We start from the raw sequence: 13,680 nt of genomic DNA on the forward strand, positions 1-13,680 counted from the left end.
AATATAACTGGTTTGATGTCTTAATTTCTAACATTTTAATTACTTGATCAAAGAACTTTTCATTAAAGCTTTTGCATTTCAGCACTGCCACGTTAGAACTCGACGCACTATGGCGTATAACTCAGTCTCCACACAAACAAGAGCTATTTGCAGGTTTTGAGAATTGATTGGTACAAATGTACAGATCAAATCTCTCAAAATCTGTATGAGAAAAATTATTAAGCTGATAAAATGCTGCCTTAGACTTACCCTATCTGAACCAAAGATAAAAATTCAAAATGCAGAAGCACAAATACTGTCTAACAACATGAGAGCCTGCTGTGTTTATTAGAACTAAGTGATTCAGAAGTAACAGTTGCTGATTCTGCATAACTCTCTCTGTATTTGAAGAAATGTCTGTATCTTCTTGCCACTAACACTAAAGCCATTTTTATGAGGTGCTCTGTTACTAACAGATAATCACTTCTTATTTTAAATCACAGCTCTTAAAAGCCATAAAGAACTCATGCAAGCACAAGATGCTGAACAATTACACAGAAGTTAGGTGTCTTTTTCCCCACTCTGTCATTTGGTCAGGAAGTTAACAACCTACAATTCCATATATGATCTTAACACATATAACAAATAGCAGCTATGTGAAATCATCATTTATCTTAAGTAGTCTGTTCAATTACGTCTGGATTACTGTATTAAAGCATTAATTTACAAGGGTTTGTTTTGACATCAGTTTTAAAAGAACTTAGGATAGCTAAGTATTACATATCCTTAATAATGGGGTACGGAAACCTACCTGAAATATAAGTAAAACAGTGCAGAAATTAAGCCATGAACCTCATGAAGCACCCTAAGTAACCTTGCTTAGCAAAGCCTCAGCCCTCAGCCAGCTGAGTTTTCTTCTTTCTAAGCCTTGGAAAGAAAAATCATATATATTCGGCTCTTGTAAATTTCATCTGCTCTCACTAACGTCTCAGCTTGTGGTTGCACAGATGTTTTCATGCAGACAGAAAAATGGTCAACAAATCTTGATGACTTTTGTTCTGAAGGAGTCGTTAGATGGCTCTGGGGCTCATGCCAAGTGCTGTACACGAGGTGCATGTAAGAGATGTCTCTAAAGCCAGTAAGGTGCAGTGCTCAAATGCTAGAAACACGTTGTACGTACTCAGCCTACATTTATAGCAATTACATTGTTTTCTGATATTCTTCTTATCTTTTGCTCCACACGTGTTGAAGCATAGTGGCTTATTCATTTTAGGGAGCTAGCTTTAAAATAGTGGATAGGTACTTACTACATGGATGTCCTAAAACTTTCACTTCATCAATAGCCACATATCCTGGATGACCTGAAGTGACCACTTCAAAAACAACCTGAGAAGCAAAAAGAGAATTTCAGTTACCAGCTTTGTAACACAGGGAATATAAAAATATTCTGTTATGGAAAATACATCTAATTTTTTAATATGTTGAGAAGACTTTGAAAACAAAATGCAATCAAAAAAACCCTCAAAATGTGTTGTTCTTCTCATTAAAATTAGCGAGAACATAAATCACATTTTTTCATGTTTATACTATTTTTGGAGATTTGTAAGTGTGATCATATATAGCTCACAACGAGGAATAACCAAATGCTCCCAGTATTTGGTCTGCTAAAGTAGTTACCAAATAATCATCTTAAGATGCGTATTTTATTTTCAATTCTTTGTCTTGCAGAGTAAACTCCTACTTTAAATTTAAAAAATACAGTTCTGCATTATACAGAGATTTCCACAGAGTGTCAGAGACAAACATATCTATTTTCATGAATGTATTTTCCATGCTCTTAATCTTCCACCAAATGTAGTGAATTAAGTAAAGCAGATCCATTTGCCACGGTTTGTTTAATGGCTATAAATAGGTCACAAAATAAATGGACCATTCTTGTAGTCAGAATTAAGTACACTCAAAAGTAAACCTCTCCAAACTTTGACAGCCTTAGCTTTGAATAGCCAAGAATGTTTATGTGGAAAAGAAGAAAATATGCCAGTAACATTAACACGTACATTTCCAAGCCAATGCTCAAGAACTTCAAGATCAAATCCAGGTTGTGATTTTTTTATTATTTATCCTTTTGCTTGGAAAGTTAACTCTAACTGCCTCTTGTAACTGGTCTCAGGAAATGCACTGAGGAGGAAAGTTTAGAAACTATTTTAATGCATATGCTTTACTTGACCTTGGAACAGATGCAGAAGGACACTACGCATCGTATCCTTTATTGCAATTATTTCAGCAGAAAGAGAGCGATACAGAATGGAAATACGTCACAAGGATAACATACAGCCCATAATATTATATCATAGTTTCCTGGTGACGAATAAACACTGATTCTGATTTTAAAACAAGCCTTGAGGTGAGCAAATTCTTCACCGTCTCTTGCCTCTGCCTTCTCCAATCTTTCTCATTGCTATATCCACGGACACCAATCCTGTTCTTGTCCCTCAGACATTGTCTTCCTAAACACTGTCCATTTCTCCCTTCCAATTTCACTTGAATGAAATATAGCTTTAACTCCACATGGCTGACCAGGAAAAAAACTACTTTCATTTTAGTTCTGCCTCCTGCCTACATAGAATTTTCAACCTACAGTGCCTATATTGCTCCTAGATAACCAGGCAGCAACAAGAAAACACAAGACAGCAATGAGGAAAATTCAAAAGCCACCAAACAAACTGCAGAAACAATTTCTACAAGAAAAGAACTGCTCAGTCACAAGCCCCAGTCTGTGGCCTTTTAAATGCCCAATAGCACTCCAATGGCACTTAAAAGTTGATATCACTGATCCGAACAGGGCATGGATTTGGCTTTCAGCATTCATTTGAGCATTCAGAGCAAGACCATTCAAAAATTCACAACATCTTTTTCCTACAAAGAAGAATATCTCCTGGTGGAATAGGTCTTAGGAACTGTCTTGGGAAGCAGAAGTTCTTGAACTAAAAAAGCAGAAGCTGTTAAATAATAACTTGCACTCGAAGACCTGAAAGAGCTTTTCCAACCATGATCATTCTTACGCTCACCTTAACAGCATTACAATGGAAATACAGAGAGATGACTTGCACAGAGTAGCCCTAAGTTTTGACAGCAGTGCAAGACGCCGAATGCAGCTCCTGGCTTCACTCAAAATTTTGGAAAAAGAACAATCTCCATTAATAAATGTGACAAACAGTTGCATGTTTGTGTTATGCTATCTGATATAAAATGGCTATGCTGGTGCCCTTGGAAGGAGGAGGAGACTGCTCCACTTCCTGAAGAGCTACCAAGCCTATTCAAAATGGAGATCATCTGAAAGACTGCAGGGCACGAAAACCATGGCATAGTCCAGGAACCTGCAGTTAATGCAAGGATATTACAACACAGCAGTGAAGAACAGCCAGCAGACAGCCTTGTCTCAGAAATGGTGGAAGTTTCACGGGGAAATATACTGCCACTAGGAAAAGCATTACGTTAACTGAATCTAAGTGTGGAGGCAAAGACCTGCCTATAAAAACACAGTGGGTTTGGAACAGTTACTGATTTCTCTCCTGTATGCTGCTATGAAGGCGGGAAAAAAATAATAACTTTCTAATTTTCATTGAAATACAGCTTATTTAAAAAAAAAAAACAAAACAACACACAAAGAAACAAAAAAACAAAACAACAAAAAACCCAAAACAAAATGAAACACCTCTCTCTCTTTTTGAGCACTTACTATAAGAAGCATATCTGTGCAAAGCCAACTGAAAAATCTACTTGATCCATGAACCCATCACTGCAGAGCAGAGGAGGTTTTATCTGGATCTTCACTTTTAGGTATGCTAAATTCTAGAAAACCCTGGGAGGAACTAGCATATGCACATCTCTGAAGCAGCCAAACCAGTCAGAAGTTTTCTGCTAAAAATATTACTACCAGATAATAGAGTTTAAACTATTTTTAAAAAATGTTGCATAGAAGTATCTTTTCCAAAGTATTACCTGATTTCCAGCAAAACCAAATACCTGAGGCTTTAGAAAAGAAAACATACACAATACCTGAGTTGAAGTTCTCAAAATGATTTCTATAATTCATAACAGGGGAGCTTAGCTACAGGCTCTCCAAGAGCTTTCAGGTAATTCACTATTGCAATATACTTGCAGACAAAACTTGAAGATTTTAAACTTAAATCAGTTCTTTCAGTTCACAGGCAGGAACTGCAACCTTGAAATAACTGAATCGGACCTGTTTATGACAACAGAGAAAGACTCAAAGAGTGATTTAAAATACCTTGCCATATCTCTGGACAATATATCAAAAATATCATTACCACAAATAAGCAAGGCAATGTATCAAGAAAGTGCCAGCTGGACACACTATTAAATTACAATTATTGGCATTAAAGAGGACATGTTCCAAAGAAAAGTAATATAAATTGAAATATTGATAGTTTATTCATGCTTCTATTGAAAGCAATAGCCAACCTGGTATCAACTTTAATAATTGTAAGTCTTAATCTCTTCTGAGAAAAAAATTGCAACTTATAGTAAATGGAGAGAGACACTATAGCCAGTAGCGTCATACCAGTGTCAGAGACATCACTAATGTGCCTTTTACTTCATATATAAAAGAACATGACACCTATTCCAAATACAGTAACATAATTTGTGTTCCGTTCACAGGCTGTGAAATACTATCAAGTGCTGTATCCAAATCCACTGTTTTGTTTTATTTAAAGTAATAAATGAAAATTATTGACCAAAATATCTGCTTAACTAAGCATTTTAGATCTTTTACATTTTAAATTTTTTTATATCTTTTTATATTTTTTAAATTTTTTACATTTTAAATCTTTTACACTAAAAAAAAAGAATTCGATCCTATGCATGACACATTTCTAAAGTCCTAGTAAGTGTGCTGCACAGTGTTAGAGGGGTTAGAAGTTGCTCAGAAATCGACCTAGAAATATTTCTGTTGCCTCATTTATTCACTGAAAAGCATGTATTAAGGTTGTCAAGACTATTCACAACTCTGGATCAGTTTTACTAGTAATTTCACTAGAAATGAAACCTAGAAACTTATTTCACATCCATTTTTTCCCATCACTTCACAGCTGAAAAGTAGCTTGTCTTGTAACATTTTGACTTCCTTGGATTTTCCTTTTTTTTTTTTTTTTTTTTTTTTTTTTTTTGTCTATTATTTCTCCCTCTTATCAGTCCGGAAACAACTGGTTAAAAAATTCAATTCACTTGCTCAGGAAGAACTGCCGAATGTCAGCCTGCGAGCTGTTTTACACCACTCTTCCCCTCGCAGGCCTGCCAAACAGGAACCAGGGAAGCGGCTTAGCACTGCACTGTCCCTGATCCTCCCTGCTTCAGTGAAGAGCAAAATTAGCTTTTCATTCCTGCCACTTCCCCTTGCTACATATGAACAAAGAAAGGGGGTCTGCTCACTAACATAAATGCTTACTGCTGAAAATGTGCGACTCAAGATAACCTGCCTATTCCAAAGAACAATAGAAATAAACAGATTTGGTTGCCACACAACCTCACTCCGTAAATTCCTGCTTTTGTTGTAGACAAATTACGCCTTCAGTCAAAAGGTGGATTGTACTTAATATAAACACACTGTACTTCACAGGACTTAAAATAGCACTTTGCAAAAACAATAAAGAGAAAGGTGTATTCATAAAGCTACTTTACGTCAGGCTGCACTCCTGCTTCCCCGCACCCCCAGTAAGGGGACAGTGATGTATTACATGTTGCTTACAGCCTTTCCTTGACTATATTTTGCAAGGTGTTGGGAACAGTTTCTGTTCAGAAAATTGGCATTGTCTTGTACACATGTGGGTTGAGTTCTTCCGGCCCCTTTTGACTCATCCTAGGACTACCCACTTTACCAACAGTACACAATCACAGCAACTGCTGCCTCATCAAAGACATGGGAGGTTCCTGGCCTTCCCAGGCCCAGCAGAAACCCATCCCAGCTTATTGACTTGGGCTGTCTAATACGTGTTCAGGCCTCCCTAGCTAGGAGTTCACTTTATTCCATTTCCCTCCCCACCCCTCACTCCTGCACAATTACCATTCACCATTCACACAAGCACTCAAGCCCATTAAACCCTTCGGTGGTTGCCGCCAGCCTGAGTGAGACTCCAAAGAAACCTCTTACAGCTGAGCAACACTGAAAACTGAGCTCTTGACATTAAGACTTATTAAATCTTACTTGTCTGTATTTGTTTCTAAATCAGTTGTCATCTTACATTTCTCTACTGAATGCCCAGAAGCTTTCTTGGTTTAGAAACCACAGACGGAAGAAAATAAAAGCCTTGTGTATATGACAAAAAAGCTCACACCTGCTTACTCTTGGCCATTTTTAGACTGCTGGGGTTTTTAAATTTAGGTATGAGGTTTGACATGGTCATATCTTTCTCAAAATAACTACTCCCAAATCACCCAACTCAATGAAGAAGAACTATTTAAGATGCCTGACACAGGGTGGTGATTCAAAACGCAATATGCATTTCAAAGTTTCTTTTGAGTTCAAAGCACAGTTCAGGAACTGTATGCGCACAGCTGAATGCAATACACACAACACACGAGAATGTGAGCCTGACCTTTACCGCACAAGAAGCTTAATTCTCAGTCCTAGCTGATGACTTAAATGCATTGTATGAGCCAAACTCCAAGAAAAGCATGTAAAAAGCAGGTTATGGAACAAATGAAAGTTTAAGACCAGATTTGAAAAGGTAGGTTAGATCTACTGCTTCTTATTCCCTAAACTCCTAATTTACAAGAGAAAGTGTCAGACTGGTAAAGGATAAATCTCATCTCTGTGTGAAGTGATACTGTAACTCCTTTGTGTCCTTACTGAAAAAGATCACGAATTACTGCCAGCCTCTTACCCTATTTTCTCATTCGAGCTTCATAGGAATTTATGTTTAAAGAACATGCAGTGTCATAGAGAGTAGTATTACTTCACTGGAAGCTATTCTTAATCCTTTCAATTCCCTTTCTGGATTTTAAAACTGCAGTGTTTGTTGTTCTATTTAATCAAGATTTGGTTCAGCTCACTGCTGCCATACCTGACTCCCAGAAAAGTACAAAGTACAAAGCAAATAATGCAAAATATAAAAAATGATAGGGGAAAGGTGTGTAACTGGCAATAGCGCTGTTCCAAATTGTTTGCTTAGGAGTAGGGAACACAAACCACTCACCAGACTCGATCCAGCAGTGGCATTTTGCATCTTATAGAGTTCCAAAACTGCAATGCTTCAAAACCATAAAATATATTTTAAATACTACTAATTGCTCTGACAATCATTACCTAACCTAGGGGGGAAAAAAATGAAAAAGAAATTAAAAAAAGAAAAACAAAAACCACCCCAAAGACACAAGCAAGAAACAAGTCTGAAATCAACAGATTTTCCTCCTGCTAAAACATCCAAACGAGGAAAAAAAAATAAATAAAACAACAACAAACCCCCAAAAACTTCCAACCCTTTCCTCACTAGGGAGCAGATTTTTCAGAACTCGTATCTCAAGCATCAATTTTAATGTTTCTTAACCTACTGAGACTGCTCCTCAAGAACGTAAAAACCAGCTCACCATTACCCATAGAAATCTACATGGTATTTAATCCTCTTTTTCTGTGTACATCCTAATTCTATTCAAGTATGGAGGGTGAAGGTCTTAGTAATTATGCGAAGCCTTGTTTTGTTTCAGGCTGTCTCTAATGGCATGATAAACTCCTTGATTCTCTTGCTTAAGATGCACCAAGTAGACAATAGCTCAGCAAAACAAACTTCTCTTGTGACCAATGATAAAAAGAAGGCAGAAATGCGCTCTCTGGGGAGCACTCCTAAAAGGATTTTATAATACAGAAATAAGACAAGCTCCTGTGGAAATATCCCAGCTACTTAGAAACAAATAGCTCAGAGACCAGGAGACCCAGCAGAAAAGAACAAGCTGTACTGATTTCTTTAACCCTCAGAAGGTGTTTGGCAGCTTGAACCTATGTTACTACAGTAATCGGTAACTGGACTGCAATGTAAACGTACCCTAAAGTCAATGGTAGATGTTAAGCAGTAGCACTTAGAGGACCATTAATTATCGAATGAAACATATCCTTAATCACAAGAATACTTGACAATTTAAGTTTAAATAAGCAGTAATTAAACTACAATTACTGTTGTTACATGCCAGTTATCATTGTGATTTATACATGTAGTACAGATTTCATATGGGGTGAAACCTACACAAATAATTACCTACTAAAAAGAAAAGTGCACATTAAAAGAAATCAATTACTTTGTTCGGAGACTGTACTTCCAAATAGTCAATTCTAAATGGAAACCCAACCCTAAAGGTATTAACAAGCTTGGGTAACTGGTGTTACGATAATAAAATACTGTTAATTATTAAATCTTTTGAATGCTTTGCACTTATGTATTAATAATACACAGTTTAAAGAAATAAATCTTTAGAATTTGGAGTAAAATTCACTCCACATTTCACAATCTAATTCACTTTCTCACAGTCTAATTTCTGTCAGCTACCTAGTGGGAGTTGCCTATGTTTTCCATGAATCAACAGCAAAACAGACCACCACTGTGTTTTTAAACATCCCAAATTGTACAAATACTATAACTGTGAAATGTTATCACATGTAATTTGTCTTCAGATTTTTGTACTACATTTTGCTTTCATTTGCAGCTGGACACCTTGTAGGTGTCCTACTAATGGAACAAAATTATAAGGCATTCACAAACATGCAGATGCCTACATGGATATATGATACAAAAACAACAAAGAAAATCACATTTTTACATTGCTTTGCCCCTTCACATACTAACACCGAGTGTGTTCCCAAAGGTTACTCATTGGGAAATTACCAGCTTTCATATATGAATTTAACATGGCCCTATCATTCCTTAAATTTTCTCTTCGACTTTTCTTAATTCTGTTCAATAAGGACAGATAGCCTCAGAAAATCTCTGGGAGGAAGTCTTGTACATTTTGGAGGTTATGTGATAAATGTGGATTTGTGCCAAAAGAGGTCAGATTTTGGAATCAAATTAATAGCAGCTCAGGAAACAGACCTGGGTGCTAGACACCTGTCAGATGGGCCCTCTGCCTTCTCCTACCATACATGCAGTCATCTGAGCTCTCACCTAACTTAGACACACATTCTCACAAAACCACAAACACTCCTTCTCCTTTCCCTGCCCTTCTTCCAGCTGCATGCAGCAAACTTCCTGCCTCCCCCCAAAATAGACCCTGTGAAGAAGGAAAAGCATGAAAACAGATAAAAAGAGTTCAAAAACAATGAGAAACTGCAAGTGTCACTGGGCAAGTGAGGAAACTGCATCACAGATTTCTGAGAGGATGGAGAAAACAAAATGAAGATGATTGACCATAACTTGTCAAAATGGAGACAGAGCTTCCTCAAGAATAAATGAGCTTATCTACAGTGAAACCGGTGAAGTTACACTATTTTACGCTGATTCCCTGGATTGCCATGGATTTACTATAGCACACGACATTCTGGCACATCAGCTAAACTGTGATGCCCAAGGAGGTATTATTTCAGACTATATGCAGTAAATGCAAAGAAAATTACTTACTATATATTCCTCAGAAAGAGAAAGACTATGTAAAAAATTCTGTATTTCCAGAGGCAAAGAGAGAACAGGGAATCCACTACAGACTCACCCAGGTGTTTATTATATATCAGTTGATACATGGTAATTTGCTAAACTACAGTACCCCATCCAAGAATATAAGGGTTCATGTATGAAAAAGGGTGAATCAGTCCAGATGGCAGGTCTATAGAAGAAAGTGGACTAGAAAGCTTATCTTTCTATTTCTATGGCCAAATATCCATATTATTCAGACATCAGTTACATGTATCATACTGTTAGAAATCTGACACAGATTATTACTAATATCAGTAACATTCAAAACAGTCAGAGCTTGCCTAGATTTTTGTTAACATGTTAATTTAGCTTAAGTTTACTAGTCAGAGTCAAGTCTTCTTCTATTAAGATTCCCCTGTCCATATTAGCATTTTGGTTCAGAGCTAGAGTGAGGCTATGAAGCACAATCTTCATCTTCACCAGCTGCTGGTTCATAGACCAGTTACTTCTGTTGCATAAAAAACAGACTCCTTTCAAAAGACAGGAAATTAGAAGCCCCTCTCCAGATTCACTGCAAACACAGATGGGTTCATAGAATCATAGAATAGTTAGGGTTGGAAAGGACCTTAAGATCATCTAGTTCCAACCCCCCTGCCATGGGCAGGGACACCTCACACTAAACCATGTCACCCAAGGCTGAGTCCAACCTGGCCTTGAACATAATGGTCCAAACTGAGGCATGTGCGACAGTCACACATTCACTCAGTGCCTGTGAAATGTACACACACCACATAGCACTCCTGAAACACCCAGCATGCTCACAGAACCCTCCAGTACATTCCATGTTACAAACTGTCCAGAATTATATCCAATGTCAGCCATGAAGTTGTCTGTCAGATGCTCTACTCCCACCAACTACTGAGGCTAATAATAAGACTGGTCCTAATTATTTCAGTCAAGACAGGAAGGCTATTTGGCATCACTGGAGGGCATTCTCAACATCTGCATAAAATTGGTAATGTGGAGTCTTGCAGTAAGGTCATAGAATCATGAAGTATCTTGAGTTGGAAGGGACCCATAAGGATCACTGACTTCAACTCCTGCTCCTCACAGGACTACCTAAAACTAAACCATATGATTAAGTGCATTGTGCAAATACTCCTTGAACTCTGACAGACAACAAAACAAACATTGACCTTTCACCCTGACACATGTAAAGATATGGCTAAATCAAGCTTGGACTCCGCAATCAGGATACAGCCTCATGCTCCAGAGAGATGGGTAGTACACAGCTGCTCCCACAATGCTGAGGTAAACCTCAACTCTGCTAATATGCCTGCCCTTCTGCCAGTATTCACTCATCAAGCCTGCAGCCAATTATACAAGATCCACATCATGACTCCTCCCACTTAAGTTTGCCAAGATGTCCATAAATTTACCCTGAATTGTTTCAGGAAGCCCCAACGATGTAGCAATTCCTAGCCACTTCAGGCACAGCACAGCACACAAATGTGGACCCTGCAAATACCCCCTACACAACCTAGGAACACGCTATCTGACACAAGAAGAGTTAAGTGTGCTCTTTTGGGTCTGCAAATATTGCACTCACTGCCACTTATCCCATGTGCCAAGGACAAGATGGGCTAGGCACTCCAAACTCATCTTTTGGACCAGGCCTTTTGTGTCGATTGTGGTTGAAACAATCACAGAGGGAAAGACCCCAGAAAGTTCTTCAGTGTGTTTTTTCCTTAGATGTAAAACAGTTCAAAAGGAATATTTTCAGTTCACCTGAGATACCCTTACAGAACAGATGCTACAGCCACAGGAAGACAGCCACAGGAAGAAGTCCACTATAATCCCCCCAAAGAACCTTGCAGTGGACATCACCATACCATAATGAGAATATGATAGGGCACCAAACACCTGGTCACCCTAAACATCACATGCAAGAACAGAAAAAAAAACTCTGCTGCTTGTGACATTGGTAATCAGGGTATTGATGTAGGTATTAAAATGTTATCACCCCCTGCAACAACACTATGGAATGACAATACTGTACTTCCTAGGGAGGTCTGCAGTCAAAAAACTCCCATCTATGGGACAGCTTTTCTTTAGAAAACTTCAAACCATATGAAAACAGGCTGAGAAAGTTGGGGCTGTTCAGCCTGGAGAAGAGAAGGCTGCATGGAGACCTCATAGCAGCCTGCCAGTATCTGAAGGGGGGCTGTAGGTATGCTGGGGATGGACTATTCATTAGGGACTGTAGTGACAGGACAAGGGGTAACGGGTTCAGACCTAAACAGGGGAAGTTTAGATTGGATCTAAGGAAGAAATTCTTTACTGTGGGGGTGATGAGGCACTGGAATGGGTTGCCCAGGGAAGTTGTGAATCCTCCATCCCTGGTGGTGTTCAAGGCCAGGCTGGACAACGCCTTGGGTGGCATGGTTTAGTGTGAGGTGTCCCTGCCCATGGCAGGGGGGTTGGAACTAGATGATCTGAAGGTCCTTTCCAACCCTAACTATGCTATGGTGCACAGGACCAAATAAAATCCAACCCAAACTTTCCAAACTGCAAGTGAAGATGAGAGGAGCCCCAATAACATCTTTGATCGACTGGTCTGCTGTTATTACACCAAATAACTTGCTTGTGGAGACAGACTATACTTTCACGTGAAGGAGGAGAAAACTGTTGAACTATTATTCAACAATAAATAACTGTATCATCTGTAAACTTTCCTACAGAAAAGCAGCACCCTTAGGAACTGTCAAGAGAACTTCTAAATCTTTAGGATGTAATCAGAAGACTATTCCTACAATAGCGTTGTGGTTTAAGCTACTGCTATATTTATGTCTACTACTGGCCAACCCAAATGGATATTGCATTCAAACTGAAGACTTAAACTGAGATTTCAAAGGATTATGCTGGTTCTAAAGCAGCAGCTACTGGTGATCTAAATCAAACTTGAGGATTCTACTGCAATCAAAGCTACTGGCATTCAATTCCAGCATCCCTAATGAAACAAATGCAACTGACTGACATCAATGGTTAAATTTTTACATTGGTTCAATTTAATTGTTTCATCCACCTTTAAAACATGTGTTTGTGCATACATGTCATACTCTTCTAAAAATAGATATAAACATATAAACACAACCACATATATGTAAAAGCAATCAGCATTATCTACAAAAAATAATTAAGATAAAGATAAAAAAAAATACAGAAAATATTTTGATTTAAAGTCAGCATTATGATTAAGAACCAGGTAACTACTATGAGAAACAACATTTCATAAAAAATAAAACATACCTGATAAAAATTGGGCCAGAAAGTACTAATTGCCAGTTCTGCTCTGTTCCAAGTAGCAGCGATAGATGTGTTCCAGATGGGGCTACCGATAGGACCATCATTAACTTTCACATATATATTCAAAGTGCCAGGGCTAGATCCAGTCTTGCTTGAAACATAATAGTGGAAATCAATACAATGTGTATCATTTTCTTTCAGATGGGGCAGCAGGAGGTGAGCTTTCTGTCCCGCATATCTCCCAGATGTATTCACCAACATGAAAGAACCTGCAAAACAAAGTCACTCATTCAATTTCTTTATTTTCCTCCCCCTAATATGGTGATCTGTAATTAAAGGGTCACTAAAAAAAACACCCCAAAAACATTTTGCTTTACTTCTACTAACATGACAGTAATTGTATACGGTAGGTATTCAAATCTCAAATTACATTAGAGAATCTCAAGATACTTTTTCAAATCTTATATTAGAATCCTTATTTATAGTTGAACAAAGAAAGAGACAAACACTAAAGTGATCTGCACTGCGCTGAATCTACATGTTAAAAGAGAATCTACTGCAGGTCTCAACTATATGAGCATTTCTATATGAAGGCCCTGTATTGAGTTTTGTGTGGCAAGGTTTTGGTAGTGGAGGAAACACAGGGGTGGCTTCTGTGAGAAGCTGCTAGAAGTTTCCCCTGTGACTGACAGAGCCAATGACAGCCGGCTCCAAAGCACACCTGCCACTGGCTAAGTCTGAGCCCATCAATGATCGT

General features: G+C 38.2%; 1 protein-coding gene across 1 annotated transcript in view; it reads right to left on the reverse strand.

Moving 5' to 3' along the window:
- Positions 1 to 13,680, reverse strand: part of PTPRM (protein tyrosine phosphatase receptor type M) — a gene marked incomplete at its 5' end in the record, with an annotated part of 476,815 nt that overhangs the window by 311,918 nt on the left and 151,217 nt on the right. The window contains 2 exons of the mRNA XM_080610125.1: positions 1,287 to 1,365; positions 12,927 to 13,192. Of these exons, the coding sequence (XP_080466251.1) occupies positions 1,287 to 1,365; positions 12,927 to 13,192 (345 nt within the window). The remainder of the gene's footprint in view (positions 1 to 1,286; positions 1,366 to 12,926; positions 13,193 to 13,680) is intronic.

Source organism: Psittacula echo (genome assembly GCF_963264785.1).
Source record: "Psittacula echo genome assembly, chromosome: 2".
NCBI lineage: Eukaryota > Metazoa > Chordata > Aves > Psittaciformes > Psittacidae > Psittacula > Psittacula echo.